The following is a 16,570-nucleotide window of genomic DNA, read 5'->3' as shown; positions in this document are numbered from 1 at the left end:
AGTTTGTTTCGTGTTGTCCAACTTGCTCATCAGTATGGCCATCGCATTTTTACATCAGGCAATTACTGTTTCACCTAAAAGTAGTCTTCCCTGATCTCAGACTGTTTCTTTTTCATGAGTGCTGTCTCCTCAAATTATTACTGAGAATCTGATTTAATATCTTACAAAATTCACTTTCCTGTTGCAAGCTGTTTTTGAAAGAGCTCTCCTCTTTGGAGATCACGAACATTTTTTCTATATTCAAATGTTTCTCTGTTTTCTCATCCTTATGAGGGAGTGCTGTGCTTGCCCAGTTTTGGAAACTGGAAGAGGCCCAGTTAGAGAGTGTTCAGGTTCATGTCTGATTTCTTCAGTGTGCAAAAAGGGATCAAGGAAGAATCGATCATTTCTGTAGTTTAATTTCTCTGGATCAGCAGACCCATTTTCTAGAAGGTTGAAGAAGGAACCACATCCCAAGGTGGTCATGTGACAAGCGCTTCCCCACTGTGCCCACATTCCTTTCCACCTGCCGGGGGCACCATCCGCCTCCTCTAATGGACAAGATGGTCTTGTTGTGAGAGTGTTGTTCTTATCACATTGTTTGAACTGGACTGAACTGAAATGGCAGCGGATGTGCCTTTCATGGCAGGTTGTGCTGAGAAGGGAAATTCGCACCTGTTTGGAACTGGCATTACATGTATAGAGAGCAAGGGGGAAACAAACACAAAGCCCAGCACATTGGGGATGATTACTGCCAAAATTACTTACCAAAGACATCTGCGAAGCTGTGATCCAGTCAGGAGGGATGTGGAAATGAGCCCCAGCTGAGTCCCCCAGCAAAATGACTCCCCTGGGCTGTGAACCTAGGGGGCACAATTTATTTGCATTATTTATGCACTCAAGTAGTTTGGAGCCTCCAGGTTAGGTAGTTAGGTGAACACATACCCTGGTGTGTATTCCATGCATGGAGCATCATATCAGTGATACATTGCCAGTTTTTGAGTGTTGGAGGATGAGGGGCATAGCATTTAGGAGCTGAATGAGATTTCTAGGCCACTGAAACTGCCAACTAAGCCGTAGAGATGCAGGTGTGTTTCCTAGCTCTGCATAAAACAAACTGCTGTGCAACCTCTTAAGTGAATGATGGATGAATAAAAACATCAAAAGTTTATCTGAACTCAGAAATATGCCCCGATTTTGGTCCTGAAAATTGCTTTCTTGGAAAGCATACCCATTTCTATTACAATTCACTTTAGGAATTAGTGATATCATGGAGCAATTTTGATTTTTCAAACATGTTATGGATTTTTAAAGTCCTGAATCTGTAAAGGCAAAAGCACCGAATGGACAATTATGGCTGATCGATGGAGAAATGGAGAAATAAAGTCACTGTGCAGCCTTGTACATTTGAGATTACAAATCACTTAATCTGATTCTGAGGAATTCACCCATGGGTGGTGCATGTACTCTTCCAAAATTCTTAAAGTCCTGAAAGAATCAAGTGATGCCTCCCAGAGTCAGAGAGGAGAGCCTCCTTTTCCCCCTACAAACCCCCTGAATCAAGCCAAGGATGGTCCAGCCTTACTCCAGTGGCTCCCTATCTCAGGACTCTGAGACAGCTAGCATTTGGCTATGCAACTGGGGACTGAGAAGGCCCAGGACATTGAAGAGGGGATGGGACTTAGGGAATCCAAGAGACTTCTCATAGTGAACCCAGAGCCTCACACCATGGTTTCACTTAGATGTTTATTTATTCATTTATTTATTAATTCATTCTTTTATTCATGCAACAGCATTTCTAAATGGTATGACTTATGTATTGGGTCCTTACATTTTCTACCTCTATCCTACTCCCCTGACAGCTTAGAGACAGTTAGACTTTAAGTTGATTGAGGACAAGGACTATATCATGTCTGCCCATGAAAACTCAGAGCCACGTATAGTCCTTGGGGCATAATAGGAATAAGTATTCATGAAATATCCTGTTGAGTGAATGAAATATTTTTAAATGTTAGGAAAAAGCACTGCAGAGTTCTAAAGAATAGCAAGGAGAGATAAGAAAGCCTTCTTCAGTGATCAATGCCAAGAAATAGAGGAAAACAACAGAATGGGAAAGACTAGAGATCTCGTCAAGAAAATTAGACATACCAAGGGAACATTTCATGCAAGGATGGGCTCGATAAAGGACAGAAATGGTCTGGACCTAACAGAAGCAGAAGATATTAAGAAGAGGTGGCAAGAATACACGGAAGAACTGTACAAAAAAGATCTTCACGACCCAGATAATCATGATGATGTGATCACTAATCTAGAGCCAGACATCTTGGAAAGTGAAGTCAAGTGGGCCTTAGAAAGCGTCACCACAAACAAAGCTAGTGGAGGTGATGGAATCCCAGTTGAGCTATTTCAAATCCTGAAAGATGATGCTGTGAAAGTGCTGCACTCAATGTGCCAGCAAATCTGGAAAACTCAGCAGTGGCCACAGGACTGGAAAAGGTCAGTTTTCATTCCAATCCCAAAGAAAGGCAATGCCAAAGAATGCTCAAACTACCACACAATTGCACTCATCTCACATGCTAGTAAAGTAATGCTCAAAATTCTCCAAGCCAGGCTTCAGCAATACATGAACCGTGAACTCCCTGATGTTCAAGCTGGTTTTTAGAAAAGGCAGAGGAACCAGAGATCAAATTGCCAACATCTGCTGGATCATGGGAAAAGCAAGAGAGTTCCAGAAAAATGTCTATTTCTGCTTTATTGACTATGCCAAAGCCTTTGACTGTATGGATCATAATAAACTGTGGAAAATTCTGAAAGAGATGGGAATACCAGACCACCTGACCTGCCTCTTGAGAAATCTGTATGCAGGTCAGGAAGTAACAGTTAGAACTGGACATGGAACAACAGACTGGTTCCAAATAGGAAAAGGAGTCCCAAATAGGAAAAGGAGTCCGTCAAGGCTGTATATTGTCACCCTGCTTATTTAACTTCCATGCAGAGTACATCATGAGAAACGCTGGGCTGGAAGAAACACAAGCTGGAATCGAGATTGCCGGGAGAAATATCAATCACCTCAGATATGCAGATGACACCACCCTTATGGCAGAAAGTGAAGAGGAGCTAAAAAGCCTCTTGATGAACATGAAAGAGGAGAGCGAAAAAGTTGGCTTAAAGCTCAACATTCAGAAAACAAAGATTATGGCATCCGGTCCCATCACTTCATGGGAAATAGATGGGAAAACAGTGGAAACAGTGTCAGACTTTATTTTTTTGGGCTCCAAAATCACTGCAGATGGTGACTGCAGCCATGAAATTAAAAGATGCTTACTCCTTGGAAGAAAAGTTATGACCAACCTAGATAGTATATTTAAAAGCAGAGACAGTACTTTGCTGACTAAGGTCTGTCTAGTCAAGGCTATGGGTTTTCCTGTGGTCATGTATGGATGTGAGAGTTGGACTGTGAAGAAAGCTGAGCACCGAAGAATTGATGCTTTCAAACTGTGGGGTGTTGGAGAAGACTCTTGAGAGTCCCTTGGACTGCAAGGAGATCCAACCAGTCCATTCTGAAGGAGATCAACCCTGGGATTTCTTTGGAAGGAATGATGCTAAAGCTGAAACTCCAGTACTTTGGCCACCTCATGCGAAGAGTTGACTCATTGGAAAAGACTCTGATGCTGGGAGGGATTGGGGGCAGGAGGAGAAGGGGACGACAGAGGATGAGATGGCTGGATGGCATCACGGACTCAATGGACATGAGTCTGAGTGAACTCCAGGAGATGGTGATGAACAGGGAGGCCAGGCATGCTGCAATTCATGGGGTCGCAAAGAGTCGGACACGACTGAGTGACTGAAGTGAACTGAAACAAAAATAGTGATGCTACCATAGGGTCTTGTTTGAGGCTCTTTGGGCATCAGCAGTACCATGTTTTCAGTACTATGTGGTTGGTATTAATAAGTTTCTCCTAAGAGTACTGATAGGTTTCCCTAGCGGCACAGTGGTAAAGAAACCACCTGCCAATGCAAGAGACGTGAGAAATGCGGTTCAATCCCTGGGTTGCGGAGAACCCCTGGAGGAGGAAATGGAAATCCACTCCAGTATTATTGCCTGGGAAATCCCATGGACAGAGAAGACTGGCAGGCTACAGTCCATGGGGTCTCAGAAGAGCTGGACATGACTTAGCAACCAAAGAGTACAAAGACTACTGGTGGCCCAGGTGTCTGTGGCATTTGGGCATATAGAACACAGAGCTTTTGTTCAAGTGTTTTCGGGAACTCTCAGCAGTTATAGTTTGGCGGCCTCCCTCAAGTTACCCACATACAAGCCTTTAACCCATTTGACACAAGGGACTCTGTCAGTACAAGCCCAGATGTCTGACCTTATGGTGTATTGAGAAGGATACAGAGCAGATTGAAAATTATCACCTCCAATTATTTTCTTATTTGGAGAAGTGCTGGATTACAGTTACCATGGTATCTATTTTACAGCCTTTAAGAAAAAACTGAATTTTATATTTGTGTATAGTTGATTAATAATGTGTTATCTTCAGTTGTACAACAAAGTGATTCAGTTACGCATATACAAGTATCTAGTGTTTTTCAAACTTGTTTCCCAATTAGGTTGTTACATAATATTCAGCAGAGTTCCCTGTGCTATACACTAGGTCCTTGTTGGTTACCCATTTTAAAAGTAGTAGTGTGTACATGTCCATCCAAAACTCCCTAACTATCCCTCTAATAACTTTCCAGTCACCCAATAAAGGAATCAGTTAAACTCAGTTTTTCTTTGTCTAGATTGTGCCTCATTTTTATAATCTTTTTCATATATTTTTCTAATTTGTCATGAAAACAAATGTAAACTGGTTAACATTATGCTGTAGCATCAGGCATTTTCTCGTTTGTCTGTTCGATTCAATTTGACTCAGACTAGAAAAGAATATTCTATTAGGATAAGTACACTGACTTTTACCATTCATACCTTCACAGAATTTCTTCTCGTATGGGATTCCATCTTTTGGATCAACACCCTTTAAGAGAGAAATGATGAGATTAGCAGTTTGTTTTTAAATTTATGAGACACAAGTACAGAATCCTCCCCAGATGGCTTTTAAAGCACAAAAGCAAATCAGTAGATAAAATCCTTTAAAGTCTCTTGAGCCCTTAATCCAAGGTAGCAACATTTTAGGCTTTAAGGACCTAGGGGCATAAATAAGGAGAGATCCAGAAACTGGACCATCTTGTTCAGAAGGATGCAGGGCGGGGCTCTGAGTGCTGGAAGTGTCACTGGAGAGAGCACTGAGGGTCCAGGCAGTGCTGGGACACAGGGTCAGAGTGGTCTCAGCAGTCTCTGAACTGGAGCTCTAAGTATCCTGACTTCTCCAGTGCCTAAGGAGCGATGCTTCTAGAGCAGCGATTCTCAACAGGGCTGGTTTTAAGGCAGCCGCCTACCCACCCCTGCCCTGCAACCACCCCCAAGGGACTTTGGCAATGTCCGGAGACATCTTTGGTTGTTACAGTGCGGGGAGGGGGAGCTATAGGCATTTATGGGGAGAGGCCAGAGATGCCGCTGATCATCCTACATTTTGCAAGGCAGCCCAGACCATAAGACATCATCCCAAATGCTGATACAATGAGACCGAGAAACCCATAAGTGAGGTTGAGCTTGTGAGTTGGACAGGGTTACCATAGCTGAGGGCACTTCCTAACACTGAATGCTAAGTCTGTGCATTAGTAGAGTAACTGGTCCTTGGAAGGTTCAAGCAGAGTCTGGATAACCCTAAGGAAAAGTTAATACACATATGTAGTTATGTTTTTTGTTTTGTTTTGCTTGTCAAACTCTGGTCTGGAGAGCACTGGCATTCCACTAGATAGTAATGGTATTAACAGTATTCTAGGAAGAGCCTGATGGTCAGAGATATATTGGAAACAGTGTGTTCACTCTCTTGGTCTTGGGGGCTCCCAGTGTGCAATAAAACATTAAAGATGCCGAGAAATTCGGAAGTAAAGAAAACTGTTTAGGCTTACTTGACCAGTACTTTCTAAACCTGGGTATAGCACCCCTCCTCCTGTATCTTTTAACCTCCCACTCAAGAGTGGAGTTCCTGGACACAGTTAGGGAAATGTTGGACTTGGTGGCTGCAAAATCCTCTCTGAGTTCAAGATGATTTTGTGATTCTGGGAGTCATTTTTCCTCTATGGAAAGGGATAGGTGTGAAGGTCATGTGTCTTTTTCCTATTAACTGATGATGAACTCTGAGTCTTGGCTCTCTGGGCTCCTGGTGGATTTCCACTGGTATATCACAGTCTCTTATTGGCCTTCCGTATGTAGGAGGGGTCACATGTCAGAGGCAGGGATGGGGTCATGGAACCAAGAGATAGGAGCTTCACATACTAAAAACCTCCGTGTCATCCAACAGGACAGCTGAGTTTGACTCTATCAGAACAAGAGCTGCCTTAGGGGTCCTGACATCTCCAAGGGGTCCTGACACCTCCATACCTTAAGACTAGGGGTGATGTCTTCCCCTCCTCATGAGATGGCAATTTGACTAATGATAGGGTGGTTGGGATGGGCTCTACACGAGGTACAATCTGTCTTGCTCTCCATATCCCAGAAACAACAGACCATCAGTGTCCTGGACAGAAGAAACTATTTACAAAAACTTTTTCCTTTCATCCAAGCAGAGAAATTAGGCAGCCATTCAGAGGCAATTTATCTTGAAGCTGGGGAAACTTAAACTTCAAGGCCCCTTGTTTGTATGATCCCTGCCTGTGTGAGTGCTGAGAGCAGCTGGGAGCTGTAGAGTGTTTTAGGTGGAGAGGAGTCTGGCTGCAGTCAGAACAATGTTTCCACTTAAGCACTCCTGGTAAATTGGAAAAGAGATCTCAAAAGAAAGGGACCTGAATTTCCAAGACTCCAGGAATTTGTTAAGATTTCTTTTATCATTCTAGGTAATCATACTTTTATACTTGATTTTGTATTTGGTATACTTTTTCCTTCATGCTGCTGCTGCTGCTGCTAAGCTGCTTCAGACGTGTCTGACTCTGTGCGACTCCATAGATGGCAGCCCACCAGGCTCCCCCATCCCTGGGATTCTCCAGGTAAGAACACTGGAGTGGGTGAGGACCCCTCAAATCCTATAAGTTCAAGACCTCACAAAATTTAGATTTGCTGCCATTGCTGTCCTCAGATAAGTATTTGGCTTCTCTCCTTCCTTCCAAAGGGAAAAAGAAAAGTCTCTACTGGAAGCTACTAATCTATTATTCATAAGGAACCAGGGTAGCAGCATAGATGCTTCGGGATGTAGGTAGTGGGGAAACTACAGGTAATTTCCACTCTGCCTGGCTAGCTTTATGAAACAGGAAAACAATGGCTGCAATGAAATGGTGACAGCATGTGGTTTGCTCCACCAGCTGTTTGGGTTGCTGTAAAAACTTTGCTAACACCACGACTCATTTAATTTCACACTGTTTCAGACAGAACCAAGGGGTTAGATGTGAGTGACCTTAAACAAGACTTGCAGTGGCTGTGACTGAGAGAGCCTCAGCTCTCGTTACATCATTGACACTTCTCACGTGTGATTGGATTCTATGCCTGTCTTTCAAACAGCAGAAAAAGAGTTGCCTTAGCCTACCATCTTATCTTCTTCCTTAGGTCTGACTAAGCATACAGGCAATGGGCTTGTAAGGAGGGCAGAAAGCTGGAGAATAGGGTTAAGTCTGAATTTAGTTGCTTACCCAAATGCCATTACAGTTTGAATCTTGATATGAGTCCCAGTTGTCTGGCCTACAGAGAGGACAGACACATTAGTCTTCAGCATGTATTTATTACTCTGAATGTCAGCTTCACAAATGAAGGAATGGATGAATGAGTGCTACACCAAGTGTCAGCGATAGCCAACAGGTTCTTCAAGGAAAATGCCACACGCCTTTGTGTGTTGTGGCTCACAGAACCCCCACTCGGCCTCTTTGTCATTCTCTTGGCTTTGGGTATTTGCTGGGAGCTGGGGACCAAATGCAGCCTTTTCATAACTGACTACGTTCATGGGTGGTATTGTTGGGTAATGGTGCTGATGAGTGTAATGAACACATCTGCAGTCTATTTTCTTCAGACAGGCGATACCATTAGTTATGCCTCTAAAGTCCCAAACATCTGGTTAATGCTTCAGCACTGTAGTCACAGCTAAGGTGAAGGCTGGCATATCCAGTTTGAGTTCTGAGATGGGATTGGCTGCACATCAGCCTGGGACTAAAATGAAACCCGCACTCCACTCCCCGCAGCCCTTGCCTTGGTGGAAAAGGCTACTCTTTCTGGGCCCAGGGCTGCCTGTAGAGCTCGAGCAGGAGGAGGGATAAACATCCACAATAACCTGTCTACTCACTTGTTTCTTCCACTAGACTGTAAACTCGTATTTCTGTTTGTTTACCACACAGCATGATGCAGAGTGCTTGGCAATACTCAATGAGAATTTTGGGGGGCAATAAAATGAACAATTACTGTTTTTTTTTCATTGAGTTTTACTTCAGTGAGGACACGGAAGTCCCTTCTCTCTGTAAGCACGAATCCCTTAGGCTGGAGGAGATAATTATGCCTCCTGCCTCCTTTTCAGAAGGTAATTTTCAAATTCAGTGATGAGCAGAGACCATTACCTTCTGCCTGGATATGCCATCTTGTTGCTGTCGTTGCAATCTCTCCCTCGCCAGTGAAAGCCCCGCAGTGTCTGAAAGTGAAGAGCACACACAGGAAGGGTCAGTTCTGCTTTGATGCTGTCCACGGTGAAGGCCAGTCAGAACTGTCACAGGGGTATTGACATCTGCAGTTTCAAATTCAAATATAGTCTGGGAACACCAGAGACCACTAAGAAAATTAAGATGAATATGCTAAGACCTCCCGAGTGAGGTGAAGTATAATATGGTGCCAGGGCCAATCACAGGTGTAGCATGCGTGCACGTGTGCGCGTGTGTGTGCTGTTGTGTGTGTGCCAATATGTGAAAGTATGGGGGTGCATCTGTGTGAATTTGTAAATACGTGAGCATGTGTACATTCACATGGTTACGCAAATGCGTGTTTCACACACGTGTGTCTGTGTGTACATGTGTGTTCATGTGTATGTGTCTATGTGTACTTCCACACACAGCAGGGCCATCCAACTCCCTGAACTTTCTCTATTAATCATCAACCTTCTCAGGCCTCAAAGCAATTGGTTTATTTTGTCCAACAATTAATAATTTTACTGAATAATTAAAAACTCTAGCCAAACTTGTTATTTGCGTGGATTTATTATATTTTTGACATGTCTGATTCAAAAGGATCAAAAACCATGATGATGTCAAACAATGCTTTTATTTCTCAAATTGCCAGGTAGAGTACCTGAGATCCCATCAACTTTGGAAAGTTCGTGACATCTGTTACTTGCTTGTTGAATTTCACAGAGAATATTATGATATCGTAACTGTTCTAAATCAAACGTGCACACAAACACATATACACTTTTAAAAAGTAAGCTAAAATATATTTAAGAATTTTGAAAATAATTCATGACATGTTTTCAAGATAACTGTTATCCCCATGGAGATTTCCAGCTGGGAATGACTTCAGGAAATGAAAACAGTCTAGGACTAAGATCCACTTTGATGGTCCATGTGGAGATAGCATAAAGGTATAGAAACATTATAAAATGGTGTATTATCAAATTAATAATACATTCAAATGACATTCAATCTTGTCTTATTAAAGGAAAGAAATTTATAGGAAGCAATGCAATATTTACTGAACGTCTGGTTACTCTTACCAATACTTACTGGGAAATCACTATATTTGTCTGAATCGGCATCACTGAATGGCACAGAATTTTGTGTAGCTCTAGAAGAAAGAAAATGAAACACCTGTGAGCTAAGAAAAAAGAAAGTGTGTTTGTGAAAATAAATACAGACATGTTTAGATATGACTGTGTTCAGTTTACTTAACAAAACCCCATTCTAAAAATAAAATTAAGGGCCTAAATAAAAATTTTAAAAGTAAAGATAAAATTGAGTACCAGCCCAAATTTACTTATTTCTGTTTGCCACTCAACAGAACGATTTTCTCTCTGACATTTTACTTGGCCTATATGGGTAAGTAAAATATAATGAACTCAAGTTTTAGAGGGCATGGGATATGGCTGTTGAGGTCCTCAGGAAAGGAGACTGCATTTTTGGGCCAGTAAATGAACTTAGTACTAGAGATTTTACACATTTTACACATTCTGGGACAAAAGTCTTCTCTTAAGATTCTCCTCTTTTAAATCACTTCATCTGAGAACCGTTAGGCATTTAGTTGTCAATCCCCTTCAACAACCGGGTGTAATTGATGTGACTGATGATCGAGCAGTTAATGCCAAAAACTATGGATACCTCCTTTGAGCGAGGATTTCCCTTAAGTCTTCACCACCAGACTCTCCCCAGCTTCCAAATGCCAAACATTGTTTTCCCTTTAGGAGAATCACTTACAGAGTAGCAGGCAAGTGCCATCATATGGCAGAGTGAGGTTACTCTTGGATCTTAGAATGTAGAGAGAGTAACATGCTCCCTTATAGGTTTTAGTAAATGGTCTTCTGAATCAAGAGCTTCTCAGCAATTCTGAAAGTCTCAAGGCTAGTGAATTCAGCCAGAGCCAGCATGGAGCCTAACTGGTGGTGTGGAACCTGTCTTAAGAGCTCTGGGATGGTGGAGCCACTGGAAGTCCACTCTATAGATCTCTTGGGAGATGACATCCCCTGTAAGAATAGGTAGGGTTCTCCTATGCATGTATTTGACCTCTTGGGTAGCTGTTTTAGGGTCCTAGTTGAGAAAAGGAGGAAAGACACAGAGCAAGACAAAAAATAAGAGGAAGAGGGAGAGGGAGAGGGATGGGTTAAGGAGGAGAGAGAGGATGAACAAACCCAAACAGCCATATTATCAATCTGAGAAAAAGCATTTGGATAAAAGGTCTCTCTCAATGATGCTAAAACTATCTCCTTCTACCTTTGCCACCTTAGGGGTGAGAGTTTGTCCTTGAAGGAAGGAACAATGAGTTGTTTCTAGAATTAGAACACTTGGTCACTAAATTAACCTTTACTTGTTTATTTTAAAGGCTCAGAGTAACTAACCAAAACCATACATTCTAGATATGCATGGGTAGATTGGCCATCCTAAATCTCATAAGTTGTGATTTATATAAACTCCACAATCCCTTATTCATAGCCTGCATATCCAAACAGTCCTGAAAACCAAGAGTGGTTTCTTATTTTCAATGTTGAAGCTAATTTATTTGGTGGCAAAATTTGACCTAAACCAATCGAAGGCAATTCATAACCTGCTGCTGCTAAGTCTCTTCAGTCGTGTCCGACTCTGTGCGACCCCATAGACGGCAGCCCACCAGGCTCCCCCGTCCCTGGGATTCTCCAGGCAAGAACACTGGAGTGGGTTGCCATTTCTTTCTCCAATGCATGAAAGTGAAAAGTGAAAGTGAAGTCGCTCATAACCTATACCCTACTTAATATGACTATCCATATATTTCACTGCTGAAATATAATGTGTTTAATCAGGAGTGCTAAGACTGTGAGTGAGGTGAGTTATCGTATATGCATGATATGTCACTTTCTTAAAATCTGGGAAATTCTGAATTCCAAATTACATCTGGCTCCAAGGTTTTGGACAAAGCAGTGTTGACTTTTACTATCATTGCTTCTGCAAAACTGTATAAAATTTGATACATTGTGTATCCTTATAGGTGCCCAGTTGTATGCCAAAATATTCATTCATTCATTCCATAGCTACTTTTGAAGTCCCTACCATGTGCCAGACATCATATTAGATATTAAGGATGAGTATTAGATACATTTCCTATGCTAGAAGAGCTCAGTGATGGGTGGGGAAAACAATGCATTAATAGATAGCTTCAGTGCTATGGAGAAAATTCTCTAAGAGAGTTGTGCACACAGAGGGAAGACATTTCCCTCTCTACAGGGAAGGAGGCAATCTTAAGGTGAAAGTTAAAGGATTAGAAAGTATTTTCAAAGTAAGTAATTGGGTGACAGGCATTCTAGTAGGAAGGAAAAATATGGGAAGCCCTTTAACATAGCTCTAGGTTCTGAAATTAGACTCCTTGGATTTGAATCCCAGGTCTGCTGTACATAACCTTAAGGCAAATTATTTCATCATTTTTACATCTGTTGGCTCATTTGTAAATGGGGTCAATGTCAGTACCTGCTTCCTTGGACTGTTGTAAAGACTAAATGAGTTACATGTGAAGCGAGGAAGACCTGTGCCAAGCATGTGATAAGTATTCACAAAATATTAGCTCTTTTCTTTATTATGCACAGTGCTAACAGCTATCCCAAGGGTGGCTTCTAGGACTGGGCAAACAGGCCTAAGTTGTCTGCTCTTATGACATTTTGGTTTCTGGATATATCCGCAATTCAACCCATGGGTTCTCTTCACATTTTCAGGTTCCCAGCCATACAATGTCCAATCCAGTTATGCATGTCTATTATTTTTAGATATTTTTACCATAAATTTCTTTGCTGTAAGTACCTTCACAGCAAGCATTTTTGTTACAAACATTCTCACTGTGTAGCTAATTGGCCATAAGAAAATTTTGCCATAAAAGGTAAAATGACTGGTTGATAGTTTGTTTTGATATGTATCATACGAAAATCATGACAAATGATGATGATTTGCCCCAAGAGCCAGTTTCTTATTTCTAAACACATTACAGTAAAGGAGAAAGAGGCTGAGGGCCTGAAAAATTGCAAGTTTGAGCTCACATTTCCCATAAACCTCTGGAATGTTTATCAACAGACATGTGACCAGATGCCAGGATCACACAACAGTATAGAGGCTTTCATAACAGAATACAAATGTGTGTGTGCTCAGAGGTGTCCGACTCTTGCAGCCCTATGGACTGTAGCCCACCAGGCTCTTTTCTAGGCAAAAACACAGGAATGAGATGCAATACAAAGCTTGGGTATAAATATGCATCCTAATATTTGGAAATTGATACTTCCTCTAACAAAGGAAGAAATTTTAGCAAAAAGAAAAACTGTGATGCCAAATGAGGAGGTGAATCAATGTGTAAAACACTAAGAATGAAAGACCTGGAAGACAAGTGCTCAGGTACAAGTCACAAAATAAGGTCAGTCATCTGCACAGTAGTGCCATTAAATCTATGCACCCTTTAAAGGGACTTCCCTGGTGGCTCAGATGGTAAAGCATCTGCCTACAATGTGGGAGACCTGGGTTCAATCCCTGGATTGGGAAGATCTCCTGGAGAAGAAAATGGCAACCCACTCCAGTATTCTTGCCTGGAAAATCCCATGGACAGAAGAAACTGGTAGGCTACAGTCCATGGGGTTGCAAAGAGTTGGACATGACTGACTTTCACTTTTCACCCTTTAAATATATTCAGATATTTTGTACTTAGTAATAAAGTCTCTTTAATTTTGTAATTAGCCTCATGGCTAATTAGTTATATGGTGAAACTAATGTTTGTGGCAGCAAAGACGTTTAAAACAGGAAACTTATAGTGAAAATACCTAGAACTCCAGTTGGCTGGTGCAGCTAATCACCTGCTTGCTGCTCCTGCCCTTTGCCTGGGGTCTGGCTGACAAGCTTGACCCAGTGAGCAATTGTGACTGCAGCTGAATGTTATTTGTTACATAATATTGAGCTATTCAAGCTCAAAATGCCTAAAACTATGTCATGAAACTGGGGCATTACAACAAAAGAAAACTAGGGAAAATAAAGTATCCATGAGTATCTGCCTCACATTTGAATCCCAGGCAGCAGTGCAGGCTCAGAGTGGCTCTGTTTCTTCTGCACATGGATATGTTACATGCATCTCTATAAGATGCAATGAAAGCAGAGAAAACCATGGAAAGATCCATCCTGACATATTAACATGGCTCACCGTGTGGCGGGGAAAGGGACGGAGGTGCATGGCAAGAGCAGGGCAGAAGCAAAAAGGAACAAATGAGAAAAGCCGAGAATGATGAATTTAAAATGTGATTAACATAGGATATGATAGCCTGTGTGAATTTATGTGAAATAATATATAGGTGGGCTTGAGCATTTGGAAATTCAATAAAAAGAATAAATTATCGATATTAAGAGGGGACCCTCCTGACTCACCATTGCTGCAATTAAAAAAAAAAATTAGGCAGTGTATAGGCACTGTGAATTCTGATCAGAACAAAACAACAAAATCCTTGGTTGCCCCATGGTAGTAGCCTAGTATCCTACACATTTGTGTCTATTAAATTAGTGTTTTTTCTTTGTTTATTCTTTTGTTTCTTCACTGAGTCCCTACTGAGGTCAAGCACTGTGGTAGCGACCAGGGCTAAAAAGTTTACCAAGAAATGGTATCCTCACTCTCAAAAGCTGTTGGTAGGTGTGGGAGACTGATGGGGAAGCAGCCAGGGAAGACCAGGGTGCAGGATCAGGTGCCAGGGAGCGTGGGGTACCGAGGAGGTTAGCCACGTGGTCGAAGACAGGCTGGGAGCTGGAAAACTTCTTACCGTTGGTGGAGATGCCACCATTGCATTTTGAAGGCACTAGAACAAACAAGGGGGCACAAGGAGCAGGAAAGGCATTCTTATTGGAAGGGATTTTACGGAAGAGTTAATGCAGTAGAAGACATGTAGGTCTTTCTCTACTGCCTGTTGACTGTTGCTGGAACAGGCGTTAAATGAACTAGAACCAACCTGTTCATTTGAAAGTGGGGCTCAGCAAGGGACAGACAGTATAGTGGTTCTGGGCCCAAATGTCATATGTATCCATGACTAGTTCTGTGAGTTTGGGAAAATAACTTTACATCTTTAAAAAGGGGGACAAAAATGGGGTCTGCTAACAGGACTGCATTTACTAGAGTTCCTGGTAAAGAGACAGTACTGGGTTATTTTTCTTTGTCATTATTATCACTGAGCCACGGGTTATTTGAAGAATAAATGAGGTTGCATGTAAATGTGATTTATAAACCAAACAGCACTGAATAAATTGTGACCTGGTATGAATTATACTAGAAACACAATGGTTTTTAGAAGAAGAAAAACATACTGCTTTTGCTTTTTCATAAAAAGAATTTCCCTTTTAAATTGGGCCTGATAAATCTCTGGCCACAGATGCTCTTGAATTCAGTGTTTCAAAGGTGATGAAACAAATGCAGTGGAAGTGAGAAATAGATTTAAGGGACTAGATCTGATAGACGGAGTGCCTGATGAACTATGGACGGAGGTTCATGCAGAGATGTCGTTTTGGTCCTGCGGGCCCACGTTTGACACAGAAAATGTAATGATGATTTCAGCAAGGAGGAGACAGGAGTCTCAATTCAACGAGAGCTAGGCATGATGAAATGATAAGGGGCCTAGGGACCTGGCTGTCTCTCAGCCCCCCAGCATCTTCTTTCATGTCTGACATTCCCCCTCCACTCCTCATATCCTGATGCTGTCCGCCTCCACCTCTATTCATGAAAAGCAGTGTTGATAACTGTTTCCGGGATCTAGGCCAGCACTTCGCACAGCTGGCTTACAGGAACTCATGTGGGCAGATGAACCAGGAAAAGTTTTTAAACTAAGAGGTTCTGAATGTGGGTCAGAAGCACAGCCTTCTCCTCTCCTGAGATACTTTCAAAGCAGATGGGGGCTGTTCAGTGGCTTTAGCATCCATGAAGCTGATGAGATGAAGGATGGAGGAACATAGGAAAAGTGCCTCTGTTGTGGGCTCAACTGTGTTCACCAAAGAGAGCTGTTGAGGTTCTAACCCCTGGTCCCTGTGAATGGGAACTGACGTGGAAAGAGGGTGTTTGCAGATGTTGTTAAGTGAGGATGAGGTTATTAGTTCAGTTCAGTTCAGTCACTCAGTCTTGGTCCCCCCATGGACCTTCAGCACGCCAGGCTTCCCTGTCCATCACCAATTCCCAGAGCTTGCTAAACTCATGTTAATCAAGTCGATGATGCCATCCAGCCATCTCATCCTCTGTTATTCCCTTCTCCTCCTACCTTCAATCTTTCCCAGAATCAGGGTCTTTTCCAATGAATCAGTTCTTCAAATCAGGTGGCCAAAGTGTTGGAGCTTCACCTTCAGCATCAGTCCTTCCAATGAATATTCAGGACTGATTTCCTTTAGGAGGTCATTAGGGTGGTCCCTACATTACCAGATGGCCAACATTGAAACCAGATTGATTATATTTGTTGCAGCCAAAGATGGAAAACCTCTATACAGTTAGCAAAAACAAGACTGGGAGCTGAATGTGGCTCAGATCATGAACTCCTTATTGCCAATTTAAGACTTAAATTGAAGAAAGTGGGGAAAACCACTAGACCATTCAGGTATGACCTAAATCAAATCCCTTACAATTAACAGTGGAAGTGAGAAATAGATTTAAGGGACTAGATCTGATAGACAGAGTGCCTGATGAACTATGGACGGAGGTTCATGACATTGTACAGGAGACAGGGATCAAGACCATCCCCAAGAAAAACAAATGCAAAATAGCTGTCTAAGAAGGCCTTACAAACAGCTGTGAAAAGAAGAGAAGGGAAAAGCAAAGGAGAAAAGGAAAGATATACCCATTTGAATGTGGAGT

General features: G+C 42.1%; 1 protein-coding gene across 1 annotated transcript in view; it reads right to left on the bottom strand.

Annotated features, from left to right (window-relative positions):
* The window catches only part of AOAH (acyloxyacyl hydrolase), a 208,570-nt gene that overhangs the window by 112,472 nt on the left and 79,528 nt on the right, over positions 1 to 16,570 (bottom strand). Inside the window, exons 8-12 of the mRNA XM_040260182.1 lie at positions 9,772 to 9,832; positions 8,620 to 8,690; positions 7,708 to 7,756; positions 4,952 to 5,000; positions 748 to 842 (exon numbers count right to left, since the gene is read on the bottom strand). Of these exons, the coding sequence (XP_040116116.1) occupies positions 748 to 842; positions 4,952 to 5,000; positions 7,708 to 7,756; positions 8,620 to 8,690; positions 9,772 to 9,832 (325 nt within the window). The remainder of the gene's footprint in view (positions 1 to 747; positions 843 to 4,951; positions 5,001 to 7,707; positions 7,757 to 8,619; positions 8,691 to 9,771; positions 9,833 to 16,570) is intronic.

The sequence above is a fragment of the Oryx dammah genome, unplaced genomic scaffold, assembly GCF_014754425.2.
Source record: "Oryx dammah isolate SB20612 unplaced genomic scaffold, SCBI_Odam_1.1 HiC_scaffold_18, whole genome shotgun sequence".
NCBI lineage: Eukaryota > Metazoa > Chordata > Mammalia > Artiodactyla > Bovidae > Oryx > Oryx dammah.
This window is presented reverse-complemented; position numbering and strand designations above follow the sequence as displayed.